The sequence below is a fragment of the Rattus norvegicus genome, chromosome 8 (genome assembly GCF_036323735.1).
Source record: "Rattus norvegicus strain BN/NHsdMcwi chromosome 8, GRCr8, whole genome shotgun sequence".
NCBI classification, from domain to species: Eukaryota; Metazoa; Chordata; class Mammalia; order Rodentia; family Muridae; genus Rattus; species Rattus norvegicus.
In genome coordinates this window covers 67,892,208-67,911,777 of record NC_086026.1, presented here as the reverse complement: position 1 = coordinate 67,911,777, position 19,570 = coordinate 67,892,208, and the positions used below count along the sequence as shown (strand labels likewise).

Here is a 19,570-nt window from a genome sequence, read left to right as displayed (position 1 = left end):
TCTGCTTCCTGAGTATTAAAGACATGGCCTATCATTCCTGGTAAATCTTGTCAACTTATAAGGGGGAAAAGTATAGAATCTCACCTAAACCCCAAGGCTAAACAAATTCTTTAATTTCTAGGGAAAAATATCTAGAGATACAGTAAATTCTACTAGATTGCACTAATAAGTTAATATTTTTTATGTCTTTTCCCTTTTGGCTTCATCCACATTTCTGCAAAGACTAAATCTGATTTTGAAAAATACAGGATATGGTGGACATGGCGGTGCACATCTGGAATTGCAGCTTTCAAGAGATAGAGGCAGGACAATTTCAAGTTCAAGGCCAGCCTAGGCTAGACAAACTATATCAAAAGTAAAGGAAGTTGGTGAGACAATTAAGTTGTTAACATAAAGTGATTGAATGCTATGAAATCATGAGCACCCAAGTTCAATATCCAGTATCCATGTTTAAAAATAAAGGAAAAAGGCAAAACAAAAACAGAGTGAATCCTTGGATTCCTCACTGTTTTTCCTCACACACAAAGCACCAATCTCTGGGGCTTGCTAGCCTGTCTATTCTACTTGGCAAATCACAAAATAATAGATGACTCTGCCTTTAAATAGAAAGTGGCTGCTGACTGAGGATGATTCCTCAGTTGTTCTCTGACTTCAACATGCATCCACAAACACATGTGCCTGCATATATATGATATGTGCACCCCAGTCAGGGAACATACATACATACATACATACATACATACATACATACATCCCCCCTCCATCCTAAATAAAAACCAAACCACTAAAAAGAAAATGATGTGACACAGACATGTGACCAGGAGACTTTCCACTTTAATGATACAGAATGAAGAGTTTCATTTTCCCTCCTAGACTCCCATGGACTCTCAATTTTAAAGACTGAGGCTACACACAAGGACTTCACCAATTTTTACTTTGTAACTAATTAAATAAGCTTTCCTTGAAGTTGCTATCCTCCTGCCTCAGGTGGAATTACTAGCCTGGTTTACTCTGAATGATTTTTTAAAAGTAAGTTACGATGAGTCAGTGAAATGGCACAGCAGGTATAGGTGCTTACTACTGAAGCCTGGCAACCTGAGTTCAATCCTCCATGGTGAAAAGAAAGCATCAACTCCAAAAGCTGTCCTGTACCTCCACACATGTACCCCTCTAAGAACAATCATACTTAAAAATATAGCATTATAAAATGAAGGGAAACTGTCTCCTTTATGTATAAGACCACATTAGCAAGTATTTCAAAATATCAAATTTTACCAACTTAAGTTGTAATAGTGTAACAATTTTTAGATAGTGAAATTAAACAAGATTCCAAGAAATATTCAGTAGACTACATTATTTGTAGTGTATTTCTTCACAAACTATATTCCTTACAAATTCTCAACAATTTATAATTACAGTTCATTCGGTAACATGGCAAGTCATGCTTGAAAAAGCAATTTCATCCTCCTTAAATACAAATTTATCATATATTCGTTCCACTGTTAAAAAATTAAACAGATCCTTCTTATAAAATTTTCTATTCAAATCTAAAATCAACCAGTAATACCTTCTTAAATTAAACACACTTATAGAAAATTAAGTATTATTCAACGAAGAATAGAAATGTTACCAAGTCATGAAAAGATATGGATAAACCTTAAATGTGCACTGTTAACTGGAAGAAACAAGTCTAAAAGGGCTATTACACATAATGATTTCAATTATATGATACTGTGAACAGGCAAAATTAGGGGAACAATAAAAAGATCAGAGGTTATTGAGAGGGAAGCAGAAGGGAGGTATGCAGATAAGGTACAGAAAACTAAAGCAGTGAACATACTCTCTGGTACTCTAATACTGGACAAACATATATTTATGTATACATATATAACCAGTATATGTGTATATATGGTAAAAAATATGCATGAAGTTCTATCACTGCTACGATCTTTATTAATTATCTTTTGTGTGTGATATCTTCATGGGTGTGTGTTTGTGCATGTATACACAGTCCTGAAGTGAACACTGGATGTTAATCCCAATAGTTCTCTCAAACTTTTGAGACAGGGTCTCTTGATAAATCTCAAGCTGCTCTTCTGGCCGGTAGGTACTGGTCTATCTCCTGGGTACTTGCCAAAACTACACTTGGAAGATATTCTTCCTATTAAGAAGGGATAAAAATAATAGCTTAATAGCATGTGTCTGTACTCTCATGTGGTATTCTTAGACTTCAAAGTCAGAGTAAGACAAGTAAGCTCTTTCCCACAAGGAGAATGACAATCTTTGTAATAGCATTTACTTTATTGTTCAGTCCTGATGGCACAGGCCTGGAATCTCAACTACTTGAAAGCCAAAGACAGCAAACTCAAGGCCTGCCTGAGTAACTAAGCAAGACCTTTTCTCAAAAAAAGAAGCAAAATAGGGACTGGGAGTGGGCATGATAGCTCATACATGTGATTCCAGCACTTAGAACACTAAGGCATTAATGTGGGTTACGAGCTAAATTTGGAACCAGCCTGGGCTAAGAATGGGATCCTGTCTCAAAAACCAACAGGGCTGAAACAATGGCTCAGCAGTTACAAGCAATGGCTCCTCTTCCAGAGAGCCCAGGTTGGAATGGTAGCTCACATTTGTTAGTTCCAGATCCAATACCTTCTTTTGCTCTCTTCAGGCACTGCACACATGCATATACATATATGCAGGCAAAACTTTCATACATATAAAATAATGTTTTTTTTTTTAAGCCAGCCAGATATGGCTCAGTGGGTAGGAGCACTTGCCAGGAAAGCCTGAGTTCAATACCTAAAACCCACAATAAGGGGAAGGAGTGAGACATCCATAAAGTTGCCTCTGACTTCTATATCCCCAAGCCCAAGCAAGCACTCACATACTTCAAATAGCTTTTAAAATTTAAAAACAATTAAGAGGGAGAATGGATGGATATAGGCCAGATAGGTAGGAGTGCTTGCCTAGCATGTATAAGCCTCAAATTAAATCTACAGTACCATCAAAATTAAAAACAAAATGTATTGAATCTATTTACATTGGGATTATTTTCATGATATTTTATAGATTCTGCCTTAGCTTTAAAAGCTTTTGTCTTAGATTTCTGTTCTCAGTGCAGTCATGACGTAAGTATTTTAATCACTAACTTTGCAAAAATATGCCTAAGATCATCCATGAAGGCATCAAAACTGACCAAGCAGATCAAGAACCAAAGGTATAAAATATTCTTGTCCAAAGGATTTCGAGTAAGTTTCCAAGAGTTCTCCATTTCTGCAATTCAAAAATACAACTCCTCAATTTCTAACACTGTAAACCTCAGATATACTTTTACCTAAGTAAAATTCTACTTACTATTAAAAAAAAACGTTTTACTCTAAAGGTTTATCTAATTAACAAAGTGAAATTCTATTTAATATTAATAAGAAAAACCTTTTTATTCTAAAGGTTTAGCATTTAGAGTAAACAGTCCTCAGGTTTTGATTTAGTTATAAAACCCTACCTGACATCTAAATATTTTTGTTCACTAATATTCTAAATGTACTAAAATGTGCCTCTTCAATTCCTTGGGACTCACTCAACTATCCAAGTCCATTTTTCTTTCATAATTACTTATTTGCACTTGTTTGGGGCTTTTGTGTTTCACCACACACACAGACTCTTTACCTCTAAAGCGTCAAGTTTTATTACTTACCTAGGGTCCCAGATATGCTAAAATATACACATTTGCTATTAAAATACAAATATCAAGGAATTGTTAGTTCTGACCATTTATGACCAAAACTATTTGTATAAACAAACTATCACTGTTTCTCTTGAAAAGGACAGGAAATTTTCTAGAAAGCTTTTGCTAAAACCTAGCAGATACCCCAGAAGTTACTCACATAGCTAAGTTGTTAGATGTGTGAATGAACATTCAAATTTACTGCTCAAAAATACAACTAAGAATAAAAATCAGAGTACTATATTTTTCTTTTCCACTAAATGAAGCCTTTCTCCTTGGGAACACTAAAGGTCCTCTCAGAAGGCCAATTTCAGTTTAAGAATGCACTCATCATCAACATAATTCCTTTTCAGCGATAACAGCAAATGTATTCTAGAGTTGCCCTAACTTTATATAAATGAAAATATCACTGTATTCAAAAGAATATATAATAGTATGAATTGTAACATAGTTAAAGCTACCAAATACAAAATACCAGTATATAAATGATATGTCTACAGAACAAGCTTTGAAAGCCTATACAACAAACTGAAAGGGTTTATTCTCACAGAAGGGAGAAAGGAGAAATTCAATATTTTACTTTAAAGTACTTTAAGTTTCCCTGTTAAGTTCCATGTTGAATTTTTCATGTTTGCATTAATAATTTTTAGTAATCCAATAACCTTTTCCCTTTGTTTTGAAAAGTGAAATAATCCCATGTTGAAAGTTTGTTTCACCACTTGTTTCACCAGTACTCAGTGCGGGATGGTTCATCCTTGCTATCTGCTAATATTTCCAGTTAAATCCATCAACTCTAAAAATGTAGCCCGGTGAAACCCTTGAGTTGTACAAACTTGAGTTGGCAAGCTTGTGTATCTGGTTACCTAAAGCTCACCTACTACTGCCAGGCCTGTCAAGTTTTCCAGTGGTATTATTTCAAGAGTTTAAGACTTGATACAATTCTTGAGCTCTTTCAGTGACAAACAGATATTATGTTACAGAAGGGTAAGTGACACCTCCCTATCACTAAAACACATGCCATAATACTCTTTCATTAGGGTTTTGAAAAAAACGCTAAAATACACATATTTGCTACTGAAATGCTAAGGAACTCTTAGTTCTGGTTATTTGCACAAGTATCACTCTGTACACTCAAGTAGATTTTTCTTTCCTCTAATGCAAATAAGAACTTGCCCTTTTCTTCCAGCTAGCTGTAAAACTTGATTACTCCCTAATATCACCCCCATCCCATAATTGAATTTTTCTATCTACCGGCTATAGATGGCAAACTATATGCTATATGGCAGACAGTTCACAGGCACAATATAGGATAATTCTTAAAATTCTTAAAATTAATCAGCCCACAGCAAGTACCTCATAGCTCACAATCAACATTTACTTCTAGTAACCAACCATCTGGAATTCTTTCTGCCTTGCTGTTCTTAGTTCCATCGGGAATTAATTTTCTTTGTACCTAGACCTCAAAGACTAGTTGAGCTGTTTCTGAGAAATATGAACATTATGACCCTGTCAGAATTAAAAGATTAAAAAAGTGTTAGAAAAATATCTACCAAAAAAAGAAACTTTTAAAAACCCATTAGAAAATAGAAAATATAGAAGTATCAATGCCCATTCCTGTTCAAAACACCAATGACTAAACCAAACACTTACTACAAGTATATATAGTACAATGTCACCTTCTACTCAAAACATCCAGAGGAAAACTAAATGTTTGTTACAAGTGTAATACAATGTCTCCTTCTAGCTAAAACAACCAAAATAAAAAATGTAACTCCAAGTGCTTACCTAGAAATAACTGAAGATAACAGGAAAGAATCACTTAAGTAGGGAAAGAGGAAATAAAATTCAAAATTGAAAAAAACAAGATGAAAAAAATCTTAGTTTTCCCAAATATGTATTTAAGAAGGATTTATCTAAATATTTTTAAAGCTATTCATCCTTATAGAATATCATATAGTTTGGAACTTTTATTCTATAGGTATAATAAAATGTTTATAAATTTTACTTCATGATTATAAAAGGGAATTGTACACAAACTAGCCATAAAAAGAAAGATAAATGAAAAATACCTAAGGCTTTACTTTTGTCTGTACCTGGGGGATAGAGGAATATGAGGGAAAAACAATAAAGTGTCTCTTGAACTACATATAATTTAAAATAAGAGCTGCAGATATACTTTGAAAATTATGGAAATTCATATGGGCTGAGGTGGTGTACATCTTTAATTCCACCACTTGGGAGTCAGATAGATCTCTGTGAGTTCAATGACAGCCTTTTTCACATTGACATAGGAAATAAAGTAGAAAAGAAAATTTCAGACTCCTACCAAGCCCAGTGCCTTTTCTACTCAAGCTCACCACATTACAGGTTGATCTTCCCTAACAGAATCCTAATAGATCCAAAAGGAAATGTTTAAGTTAAGCTATGATTGTGCTTCATGTTATACTTAATTCCACTCTTCCTGGGAAGTTAATGTTACTTATTCCTATACTGACCATCTTCTCCCTGGCTCCTAGAAGATCATAAGACCTTAGTCTCTTAAACTGAATTACTGATAATACAGTGATATGCCTTTACTCAAAAGACCTTTATTAACCAAACTCTTAAGGGCTGGAGATTCAGCTCAGTGAGAAAACAATCGTAGAGCATGTGCAAGCCCTTAGTCTCAATGCCTACCACCACAAAACATCTCAGAAATGACTGTTGATTTTAATGCAAAGAGATTATACCCCTATTCTTTCAAGAGCTAACTCTTCTGATTTTTTAAATCAAATGGTTATATTTCAGCAAGAAAAAATTACTCTGTACTCATCAGAAGAAAAGGGATGTGATCAGCAGTGTTTGCATAAACATTTCTTTCTGCGAAGTTGATAATAATACATAGCATGTTCCAACCTCTAAACAAAATGCAAAAAAGGACAGGCCTTGATCCCACAGCTCCAGAAGCAGCCTTATCACATATTCAGGCAATTCTGTTCTAAATTATAAAGCATTTTAGGTAAGCAAAAGTCAGAATTAGTAGTAGAGTATGGGTAGAACTCAATGAGGTCTTCTGTTTGTCTTCATGAGAATAGTTTTAGTTTTCACAGAATTTAACAACAATTGTCAAACAAGGTAACTAAAGAAAACATACAGAACTAAAGTGTAACCTAAATAAATCCACATATCTAAGCTGTATTTTCTCAAAGCATGCAGTGTAACATAATTTAGCTCATATGAATCTACTTTAGAAGGCTTTCTGTATAGGTTTTGTTTTGTTTTGTTTTGAGGAGTCCCAGGTAGATCATGCTGACCTCTAACTCCATACATGTAAGCTGAGAATGGCCTTGATCTTCTAATCCTTCTGCTCGCACCTTACAACTGCTGAGACTACAGACAGGGCACATGGACGGACACACACGCACGCACGCACGCACGCACGCACGCACGCACGCACGCACGCACGCACACCCTCCCACCCCCCCCCCGCCAAGTTCAAAGCTAGCCTGAGATACACAGTGAGATCATATCCATGACCCTCCCCTGAAAAAAGAAAAAAGGCTTACCACATTTTAGCTAATACAATCTCTTCACTGTCTCTTTGAATATTGTATCTAATTTGGCATCCAACATTTTATCTGGCAATCCTCCATTCCAACAAGTAAATGCCTATCCCTACCACAGTTACAACACCAGCTCCTACTCCTAAAATACATGTTTTAAAAAATTACTGCTTTTTTAAAACTAAAACCCAGAAGAATTTTGACTAATAAAAGCATTGAGTTCGGGCTGGAGAGATGGCTCAGAGGTTAAGAGCACTGACTGCTCTTCCAGAGGTCCTGAGTTCAATTCCCAGCAACCACATGGTGGCTCACAATCATCTGTAATGAGATCTGATGCCCTCTTCTGGTGTGTCTGAAGACAGCTACAGTGTACTTATATACAATAAATAAATAAAATCTTAAAAAAAAAAAAGCATTGAGTTCTCCTTTTAGGTGGTAGAGCTTTCCTAATAGCACATTTTTACCACACAAAAGAGAGACCTAATTCCTAACAGCCAAAGAAAATTTTAGTAGCTCCCAAGTGTGGTCCAGTGAACTGGTTATGCTACTGTGCACTCAACAATTTAGACTGTGTTTCTTGGTAACTGAAAAAAAAAAGTTGCTTATGAAGATGTTATAGTTAAACAAAATCCTGTTTTACTTACTACCAATGTTCCTGCACACTAATAAATGTCTTATCGATGTAGACCTTTAGAACTAGCAATGATTTATGACCCTTTACAATTTGGGGAAAGCCCATTTCATTTCATATTCACAGCTTTTATTTTTTACTGTTCTCTAACTGAGCTCCAAAACAATCACTACCTGCAACAGAGATTTTTGTTTTGTTTTGCCCCTTCAAGCAGTTCTTTGCCCTACTTATGACAAGTCTGACAATGATAAGTGCAAATAACTCTATTCTGCTAGTTTCATTAAAAAACCATCAAATGCTAAACCTCTGTTTTTCTTCCCCAAGCTCTAGGCCTTTGCTCTTTCATACAGCCCATCCATCTTTGGAGACTGCCTAATTCCCTTACTTCATTTACACTGCTACCTTGAAGGTATTAATAGACAACCACATCCCCCTAGTGCTCCCTTTTCCTAAGTTTAGCTCCTGAATCTTAAAACTGCCATCAATGTAGAATTATCCACATTCTCTCCTAAATGTGATAGAAGGTATTCTTAATTATTTGTAGTTCAATCTTAATAAGAAAACAGTATCGATGTTATTACGGTCTTTTATTATGTGCCCACTATGTTGTTTGTCTGAGGGTAATTCAATGACAGTTCACCGCCAGCTATTTGAAACCACTTTGTACTTGCTCTTTTCCAGGTAGCAGTTTCCTGGTTTGCATTAAGGACATTCACTCATCTCCCTTGGTAAAAGACTTGAGATAATGCATTAATGAATATAATTTCAATGCTGAAACTGCTGTGCTATTTTGTTCCTTCTGCCCTGTAATGGAGCCCAAACTTGTCAAACTTGTATAATTTAAAAACATAAAGTTAAATGTGACACATTCCTTCACATTATACATTCAAAGGCATTTCATTGACAGTTGCCAACAGAAGGAAGGATATCTTAACATGTCCTACTAAAACGAAGCCCCCTATAAGTAGCAACACCCAAAATGAAGAAAACTACCCTGTACTTAAGACCTTTCACAAAAGATGATTCTTCACTGAAAACTGGGATGCCTTTCCCCTCTCCCCTGCCCCCAGCAGCAGCCCAGTGAGCACACAGCCCAGAAGATAGCAGTGCTTCTAGGCTTCCAGGTCTGCACTCAATCACTAACAAGGTAGAGGAGCTAGAGAACAAGGACTACAATTCCTAATTTAAGGACAACTAAACATATTAGAAGAAAAGAGGTTTTCATTACAATTGTGGCTTCACTTTACCACTATCCTCCCAGACCCAGGTTCAAATAAGGGAAGGTAAAAACCTTATACTCTGCCAGTATCATACTTGTAACAGTATATGCTGACAGTACTGATAAATGCCTTTTGAAAATCACCAGATTGTTAGAAACTAAGATGGCATACATCTGAGATGATGGCTCAGCAGTTACGAGCACTTCCTGCTCTTGTACAGCACCCCAACATCTATATAGCAGCTCACAACTTTAAGTAACTTCAGGTCCAGTGAACTCCGTCTTCTGACCTCTGAGGGTACCAGGCACACATATGGTACACAGACATACATGCAAGTAAAATATACATACACATAAAATAGAAACAGAAGATCTTTAAAAACAAAGAGTTATAAAGGGACATACATGTGATCAGTATTCAGAAAGCTAAGGCAGAAGGATCACTGCCATGTTTGAGGCCTGCCTAGGTTACGCAACAACATTGCGTTTGCTGTCTGAAAACAAAACAAAACAAGCAAACAACTCTCAAAGCTGAGTGGGGCAGCATATTTCTGTAACTCCAGCAAAGGGGTAAAAAGTGAGGAGGAAGAAGGGCGAAAAGTTCTAAGCCATTGCAATATGGGGGGGGTGCCTCAAAAATAAATTAATTAATTAATTATAAAATAGCACCATACCTAAAAATATATTTTTTCTTTTTTTTGCATTAAAAAAACTTTTATTTCATTTAAAACAGTGATTCTCAACCTCCCTAGGGCTTCAATCCTTTAATACAGGTTCCTCGTGTTGTAGTGACCTCAAACCATAAAATTACTTAATTGCTATTTCAAAAGTATAATTTTGCTACTGTTATGAATTATAATATAAATATCTGATATGTAGGATATCTGATATGTGACCCACAAGTTGTGAACCACTGATCTAAAAGATTCAATATATGAAGCCAAATTAACTCCAAATTTACAGCTACATTTAGAGATCTCCTGAACTAAATGATTGTTCAAAGTCACTTATCATCACTATTTTCCCAAGTTGTTTCTGAGAAACAGAGCCAGTTCTAGTGCTTTTCCCACAGAAGGCACGTGTAACTATAAAGTGACTCCTGCAATTATTCCAGATACTGGTGCTGGTCAACACTTTCTGGAACAGTACTTCAGAATCTCCCCTCTTCAGGTGCACATTAGAGGAAGTGGGAAAAACTATCACAAAGCAAGGCAACAGCTTTCCTAGTTAGCCTGCAGCAGCGCAAACCACCTCCTGAATGTTTTCAGTTATGGTTTCACTTATGTCAAGCGATACAGGTTACCTTTCTACATACCTACTAAAATTTAAAGTTAAAAATTATACTTTATGGCTGGGATTTCATTAGATGTAAAGACAATATGTCTACTGAGTCCTAGAAATCATTTCAGCAAAGAGAAGTAGTAATGGAGGATGGAGGGTTCATCCTTTCTTCCAACACTCCTAGTAGGACAGAGCTGAGCCCAAGGACAAAGTTACCAGGAGGGAGGCTTCAACTCCATTCAAGCGACCTTACTAACAGAGCTGCTCAATGATAAGTGAACTGCTTGTCTAGTAGTCACTGCAAGTGTTCAAGGTGGAAAGACAGCCTTGGAGAGGGACTTCTACATTTGTTAAGAGTTTAGACTGAGTCTAGAAAATTCCCTCAGGGAATTCAGAAGAGAATTCCTAAAAGGAAAGAAAAGCACACATATCCTATATTTTTAGAATCCCTCTCGAGTTTTCTTTCTTTAAAGGTACAATAGAAATGTAGTCTACAATTTCTATAAATATCGTTTACCCTTCTATTACTATGTTGGGAAGGGTTCATTATTTTATTATAAAGATGGAGATTATATTTATAATTTTGTAAATTTTTAGAAAAAAATGTTTAAGATCTAGTAGTCAATGCCCTAGAAACTTTATAAATTTTTAAGTAATATGCACATATATAAATACATTATTCATTAAAAACAACTCACATCTGTCCTTTATTATACTCTAAAATATATTAGGAATCTTGATGTACTGAAAGAATACAAGAAAATACAGTATTCAAGCAGTCACTATTTCTCCTAAGAAGACTATTTTCAAACTGTCACAGCCCAATAATGAACTTTACATCAACTGATGAGGTCACTCTAATTTTCTCACAGTACATTTAATGGTGAATATACTTGTGAGCTTTATTGTACTACTTACGTGGGTCCATGCACTGGGGGGAGGAGACTGTGCTACAGTGTACATTATGTGGAGGTCAGAGAATAGCTTGCAGGAGGTTGGTTCTGGAAATTGAACTCAAGATCACCAGGCTTGGTAACAAGCCATTTCATTGGCCTAATAAACTATTCTTCCATCTGAGTCAAACACACACACACACACACACACACACACACACACACACACACACACACACACACACTTTGAAGAAAGCATCTTGCTGTATAGCCTAGGCTAGTCTCAAACTCTTTTCCTTCCTGTTTCAACCTCCTGGTTCTGGGATTACAAACATACCAACCTGTCTGCCAACAGTAATTCTTATACTCTTAAAGTTACTTCAGCATCTTGTGAACCAAATACATTGTTGTACTACAATTAAATCCTTCACATTGTACTTTAGATCATGAAAAATTCTAGTTTATAATATATTTTTAGGTTATTTTCAGTTAATAAACAACAAAGATGTAGGTGACAACTACTGAAACTAGATGATTAGTATACAGGAGGCTACATGATCGCTTTAGGTTTTGGTTTATTGGTTGGGTTGATTTTGTTCTTTTGAACCCAAGCTGGTCTCCAATTTGTTATGTAACCAAGAATGACGTTCCTACCTCCATTTCCCATCTCTGAGGTTACAAGTATATGCCACCACATGTAGTTTATTTGCTGTATGTTTACAATTCTAACAAAAATGGGAAAGAAGAAATGGATACAACAAGCATGATAAGTAAGCTGATAAACTGTGGTTTAGTTTGGGCAGGCAAGATGTCTTAGTGTGTAAAGGTACTTGTGCCAAGCTTGATGACCTGAATTCAATCCTGGGAACCCACTTGGTGAAAAGAGAGAAATCAATTCCTACAAGTTGTCCTCTGACCTCAAAACATACACTGAGGCATATTGAGTTCCCATATCGCACATTATACATGTATACATGTGTGCATGCACTTTTTTTATTTTATGTGTTGTTTCTAGAGGCTATTAACTTCTCAGATTTAATTCAGATAATATTTGGGCTGCCTTCTTTACCTACAATAAAGAGATTTGGGGTCTATTTTAGAAACATAGTTAAAATAAGTCATATACAGAAACAGATTTCCTCAAAGGATAACATTTAAAAAGTAATATTAGTTAAGTGTTATTTCATTGTCTCTTCATTAACCAATAGAAAGGAATACAAATATCTACCTGGCAAGAATGTTCGTTTCTTAATTTTTAATTTACTCTGGCAATTTCTGAACTGAGCTGCAATCTCTATAAAACAGTTATTGTTCTGTCTTCCTTAAAACAAGAAACTGCAAGTACTGTTTGAAGTATACTCAGAGAAAGTCAAATTTCAAAACAGTACATGTTTTAATTTTATCATCATCCCGTAGGTAGGTTTCTAAGAGCTTATAAAAATAGAAGCTTATAAAGACCCATTGGAGGCAGAGCCTACATTGGGTCTAAGAACTAAGTCATTTTTGGAACTGGAAAACAGTTGAGATATCAAACCCACCCATCTAAAAGCAAGGCAGGGAAGGAAAGACAAGTCAATAACATTAACCCAAACAAGCAGCATTCTTACAGTTTTACTTGTAACTCTCCTGCACTGGGCCTAGTCAGCATTCTACAAGGAAAGGTCTTAAGGTACTTTAAGTTTAATCATTTTTAGAATAAGAGGAAACACTTGAATGTGATAAAAACTGTGGTGTGGGCTGGAGAGATGGGCTCAGTGGTTAAGAGCACTGACTGCTCTTCCAGAGGTCCTGAGTTCAATTCCCAGCACCAACCATCTGTAATGGGATCTGATGCCTTCTTCTAGTATGTCTGGAGACAGCTACATATACTCATATACATAAAATAAATAAATCTTTAAAAGAATTGAAAAAAAAGTCTTCAAAGGTCTCACAAGTGAGTTTTAAAATGTATTGTCTAATATTAAAATTAAACTCTACATTACCAATGTCATTTGTCCATTTATGTAAAATGTTTTTGTTCAGTCATTATCAAAGTCAAGTTGTTCACAGGAAGTGCTTTTGCACCGCTTTTACAATTCTGATTTGTCAATTTATTTAAATGTCTCTACTATTTTTTAAAGATATATTCTTATTGTTTTTAGTTATGTGTCTATATGTGTACATGCACACAAATACAAGTGCCCATGGAAACCAAAGATCTTTGGAACCCCTGGAGCTGGAGTCACAAGCTACCTTCATCCTCTGGAAGAACAGTATGTGCTCTTAACCACTGAAAGTCATTTCTCTTGCCCCATCCTACTATTCTTTCTAGCAGTTTCTATCCCTCCAGATGTTTCTTAAATGAAGATCCATTCATTTCTTATTCAAGCATCCAGCTTTTCTCCTTGACCTACTACAACCTTCTGGCTTTCCCTTTCTCTCAAAACCGCATTCATTTTGTTTGATCCTGTCCATATTGTGCTCTTGTTGTAAACAATGAGTTACGACAGAATGAGTTAAACATCAGAAATTATTTCATAAAACCCATTTTCTAAAGCTTCTCTGTGTAATTTTATTATCAAACTTTAACTGAATACCTTCTGTATGGTATTAAACACGGTCACTCATTTTTCCATATAGTTCATTTTAACGGATAACAGCATCCTATCTCCTTCCCAAAGCACAAAAACTAGTCTTTGAACTAAGTTCAAAGTAAGGTGCTGCCCAGCAAAAACCTGTCTCAAAAAAATAAAATAAATAAAACATAAGGGGAAACATTTTCATAGTTCTGAATTCCAAAGACACTTTAATTAAAAACATACAAACTCACAGAGTCACGGGTGGTCAGCTTTGCCACCCAATTACCAGGCCTGACAACCTGGCTTCAATTCCCAAAATCTACATGATAGAAGATACCAAACTGTGAGGTTTGCCTTTGACTTGCACTGATGTACCAAGAAATGAACACCCATTCACATATGCACAGAAACATATACACATAGGTAAATAAGCGTAAGAAATTTTTAAATAACAAATAAGATCAAAAGGTTGAGGATATAGCTCAATGGTAGAACATTTGCCTAACATCTGAGTAGCCCTAAATTTAATCTCAGTCTGAAAAAATATTTTTAATAAAATTAAAGTGATAGAAAAGTAATATGTTACCTTGGAGCAGTGGTTCTCAACCTTCCTAATGCTGTGACCCTTTAATACAGTTCTTCATGTTGTGGTGACCCCCAACCATAACCTTATTTTTGTTGCTACTTCATAATTGTAATTTTGTTGTTATGAATCATAATATAAATATCCAATATGTGACTACCCTGGGAAAGGGGTTGTTTGATCGGTTGCAGTCCACAAGCCACTGCCTTAGAGCCTACAAGGAAATGTTTTACAGCAAAACCATATTGAAAAAGCAAAAAACTTCTTGTAATAGTCTAATTTCTCAAGAAAATATAACTCATGGGAAGTCAGATCTATAATGAAATCAAATCTTAATTTGTAGCAAGTAAACTAACTGTGGAACACATTTGTATTTTTTCTTTCATTTTCTGTTAAACTTTGGCATACTCATAGGTTAAGCTGTGTTTGCATGTGCGCTTGCGCGCACACACACACACACACAGAAACACACAGACACACACACACAGACACACACACACACACACACACACACACGGCACGCACACAAAGTTGTCTAACATGGACTCAGTAATTATAAAACAAGCCAAGAAACAAGTCCTATTATAGTCAGACGGCCTTTCCTATTAGACCCCTGACAAATGTGTGTGAAGAGATTAAAGACATACAATCTACTGAGGAAAGGCTTTATTCAAAGCTAGGTTCCTTATTCTGGTCAAATAACATTTTAATTATGTTTAAATCTGTTGCTTACCCTTTTGTCATACATGGGTGCCATGGCTATCACTGATAAGATTTTATTTTTCCGATATTCATTTTAGTTCACTCTAAGTAGGAAGACAATCTAAAGCAAACTGCCAAACAACTGAAGCAAACAAGCACTTGACAAAAAGATTCATGAATCACTTAGCGCAGATACTGGCATTGTTTTGAGCATAATGTTCACAGCTATCTAGAGCCTAAGCAAAATGGTTTCTTCAAATGCAGCTGTGAACATTAGATTCTCTATTTGCCCTTACAATATTATCTAATTTTATAAATTTCAGGATGAACACACTCCATTTTTACATTCCATCCCACATTCATCCATTCAGTCAACACCTGTGAAACTCTTGAACATCTTCCAGGTACTACATTCTACTTCTCTTACAACAATGGTATTCTATAAAAAAGCAACACCAAACCCTTATGAAAATGTACTCATTTGTGTGCATGGTCAAGAGAAAAGAATGCCATGAAATCTCCCAGACAATCAAATAGAATATGAACTTTCTCACTAGAATTTCAACTGCAGCAACATGGTTGGCTCAAATCTCTCAGAGACCTTCAAATGACCTATTTACTTGTATTTATGATGACAGAAGCCTTAATAAGTGTTTAATATACATAAAAAGAAAAGCAATCGTGCTACTTTTTAAGGATAATAGTCATGGCTAACACTGAGACTTGCATTATCAAAATGAAACCCAACTGGACTCATTACCTCACTTAATCCTTACATCATCCCTCCGTGATTAACACTGTAATCCCCATCTCACAGATCAAACTTGCCTTACTACTCAAGGTCACTTAGCTGTAGGTAGAGAATTAGAATTCAAATCCAGTTCTTGGGAAGTTAAAGCTCAACAGTAGTGTGCTTGCCTAATATGTTCAAAGGTTTGAGCCCTAGTACCCCCCCACACACTCATTCTTCATACACTCACACACACACACACACACACAAAAAAAACAATAAAACATCAGTTCTATCAGTGTCCAAAGCCTGTGCTCTAGATCACATTATACTGCTTGGTTTAATGTTCAATTTTAACCTAAAACCTTTGATTATCTTAAAAACTTTGAATTGCCAGTGGGTGATATATACAAACCAAATTAGGATTTTAAATGAAACTAGGACCTTACAAGTCTGAATATTTTTATGGAAAATAAAATATACTAGAATCCTTAAGGTAAGGGTCAGATTCCTTTTGGAGTTAAAAGAGATGCTGTAGATACCAAATTCTTCTCTTAAGGAATAAAGAAAACAGAAGCCTCTTCAAAAACTTCTACATGCCTAATCTAAATTGCCACATTTTCAATCCATAAAGTGACTCTACTACTGATTTTCCAAAGCACTGTTTTTATAATCAGTATGTCTAACATTTAAACATTACATGAAACATGGTATCTTTTTCTGAATTACTGTATAAGAAAGTAAAAAGCCTTGAGGACACAAAATCAGGCTATTATGGAACTATAATTAACAGAAAGCATAAATATTATCACGGAGACACATTGCATCCCTAACCATATAAACTCAGAAGTAACCATTTCTTCCTTGAGTTCAATTTACACTCATTTAGTTCAACTATAGTTTCATCATCACTTTACTAGCCCTGTCACGTGACTAAGTCCAAGCTCATTTCAAAGGAAAGGCTGTACTAGTCTATACTTAGAACATATTTAGAACATAGAACTAAGAGCAGATGAGTCTTTGTAGTCCTATCCAAAACCCTTGCCTTAGTTGCTAAGAAACTACAATTTACCATATTATAAATCATCAAGAACTTATGCCAACAGAGATTAAATATATACAATCAAGAATCTCTCATCTATAGTGCAAAATAAAACTATGCTATTTCCACAAATAACTGAAATCAAAATTAAACTCACATTGTTATCACACCTATGATAGATGATAGAGAGATAGATAGATAGATAGATAGATAGATAAAACAAGCACAGATGGTGCAAATCAGACTAACTTTATCCTTTCCCTTCCATAGCTTCATACTTAAAGGAAAGAGGATGTAAGTGTAAGAAACAAACGTTTCCTTTCTGACTCATGCAGTAATAAAGCTATAGGGTATACAATTCCGTTGTGGAATTTAATACTTAAAGTGACTTTTTTTCAATACCAAATGTGATACATTTTCACTGTAACCTTTATCATTTTAAGCTCAGTTTGTCTTCAGAATACTGAACTCCACTGGCTCTGACTGATTTTGTTTTAATGTAAGCCATTTCAATTTCAGACAAGCACAATTTTAATTGTTTTAGCATAACAACAAAGAAAATCCAAGATTAAAATTAACGTAAGGCTCCCTATCCCTAACCAACTTCTCATACATTTTTTCATGTTTAAAAAAAAAATCTTTAAGCCTACTAATAGTTGTTTCCACAATAGCTGAATTAGATTCATTATCCTTTTAGGTTTGTACCTGAATGATCGGTTCAACAACGGACTGTAACAATGCTGTCCAGCAGAATCTGTCCTGTTTAGCTCCCCCAAGCCTATTACCTTTCATCTTCTCTAAAAAAGCTTCAGTTCAAAACCCAATTCTCTCACTTCCACTGTAACTTAAACATACCCCAGAGGCCATATTCATATTCCTCAGAAATAATATCTTTGCAGTCTTGAAACTTTCAGTTCTAAAAGCCCACTTCCTCCATCTTCCTGCCACCATCTCTCACTCTCCTCAATCCCACCACTGCAGATGTGGCTGTATCCCAGCCCTCCCCAAAGGCCGAACTAACACCATACAGCAGTAGCCACAATTCGTCCCCTCCCTAATGTATCTGCCGCGCTACAAACATTACACCCCCGACTTCCTGCATTTTTACTCTCTTCCCTTATTTTTTGTCTTCCCCCACTTCCACCACTATACCCAGGCACCCTTAACTTCCCTGATATTTCCTCTACCTCGGTTTTAAAGCTTTCCCCGCATCCTCTGCTCATTTTCCTCTCCTTATTTAGAAACTCCCTTTTGCTTTCCCAACCGCTACCCTAGAATGCCCAGCACTCCACCCTCTTTGGCAAATCCCAGCCCTCTTCCCCCAGCTCGTTTGGAGATACTGCTGCTTCTCTTTTCCAGGTCCCCCTACTGCAGTCAACCCACTCCATCATCTTTCCGCCCACCTTTCCTCTACCCCCAAATCCAAGGTTCCCCGAATCTCTTACTAACCCCTCTCCTTAAAAGACTCAAGCAGACGTCTGCCCCTAGGTATTCTACGGGATCCTTTGATCCCAGCTTTCCCCCTCCTCCCATTTTGCAGAATGTCACCCGGATTCCAGGGTCCCAGTAGAATCCCGGGTGTCAGCGCCAGCGGAGCCGGGTTCTCTCTCCGACACCACCCCTCCGCCAGCTCGAACTCGAACGCCTGTCTCCCGCCGCTTTCTCCAGAGCCGCCCCCGCTACTCCAGCTCCCGGTGCGCGAAGAGCCCCACGCCGCGGACCTGTCTACAGAGCCCCGGGCTCGCACCAAAGCGACGCCTCCACCTCTCAACGAAGCACTTCCTCGCCTCAGCCGGACCGCCTGCTGCCGGCTCCAGCATCCCCCTCAGGCCTGGGCCCGGCCCCTCTGGTTGCCGGAGCCGGGCGCCCCCGCCCGACCCGCCCCCGGCCCCTCGGCTTACCGTTCTGAGCAGCGCCTGGCCCTGGGAGGAGCGAGCCAGAGACCAGCAAGAGCGAGAGGGCCAGGGCGCCGGGGAGCGACGAGCCCGACATCCTCCCTAGCCGGAGAGCGAGCAGCGAATGGGCCGGGGCCGGGGCCGGGGAAGGGAGGGGAGGGAGGGAGGGGGCGGGCGAGAGCGCGAGGGAGTGAACGAGGGAGGCAGCAGCGGCCGAGCTCCGTCCTTCCCCGTCCTCCTCCTACCGCCGCAGCGTCCAAGCCTCGCGAGACCTCCGCTGGCGGCCGTGGGCGGTCCAGGAGCGCCGGCGGCAAGGCTCGCGAGAAGAGGCCCTCGCCCGAAGTCTCCGCCCCTGCAGAGACTGATTGGCCTAGCGAAAGGGAGGTCACGTGCAAAGGGCGCTTCTGGCCACGTGATGGGGCGAGGCGGGGACTCCACCCGCTCCCGCTCCCACGGGGGAGGAGGGCAGGCAGAGTACAGTCATCTATTCTGTGGAGTCCTAGCGCCCATAAATTAGAGGAAGCATTGAGAAAACAATGTCTCTCCCCCACCCATCCTGCCTTTGGTGCCATTACCACACTAAGCTTCAGAAATGGATACACTAGACCCCGTTTGTAAGCTTCCTGTTATTGTCCCCTATCAAAAAAATCTGCTCTTCCTTCTGGACTTTGACCAGAGACCGCTAAAGGTATCTGGCCACAACCTCCCTGCCTCGTGTGTTTTTCCCTCGCAGGCAGTGTTACAATCGCTGTGCTTTCCGGCACGGA

The 19,570-nt window shown here is 37.7% G+C and overlaps 1 protein-coding gene across 8 annotated transcripts in view; it reads right to left on the bottom strand.

Annotated features, from left to right (window-relative positions):
* Nucleotides 1-19,100, bottom strand: part of Nptn (neuroplastin) — a 66,554-nt gene extending 47,454 nt beyond the window's left edge. For 4 of the 8 annotated variants that reach the window (NM_001413347.1, NM_019380.3, NM_001413348.1 and 1 more), the window contains exon 1: nucleotides 18,810-19,068. In NM_001413347.1, the coding sequence (NP_001400276.1) occupies nucleotides 18,810-18,900 (91 nt within the window). In that variant the 5' untranslated portion in view covers nucleotides 18,901-19,068. Of the gene's footprint in view, nucleotides 1-18,809 lie in introns of all 8 variants that reach the window. The other 4 variants (XM_063266041.1, XM_039082020.2, XR_010054023.1 and 1 more) reach the window with 3 other exon arrangements.
* Nucleotides 19,101-19,570: the final 470 nt, after the last annotated feature.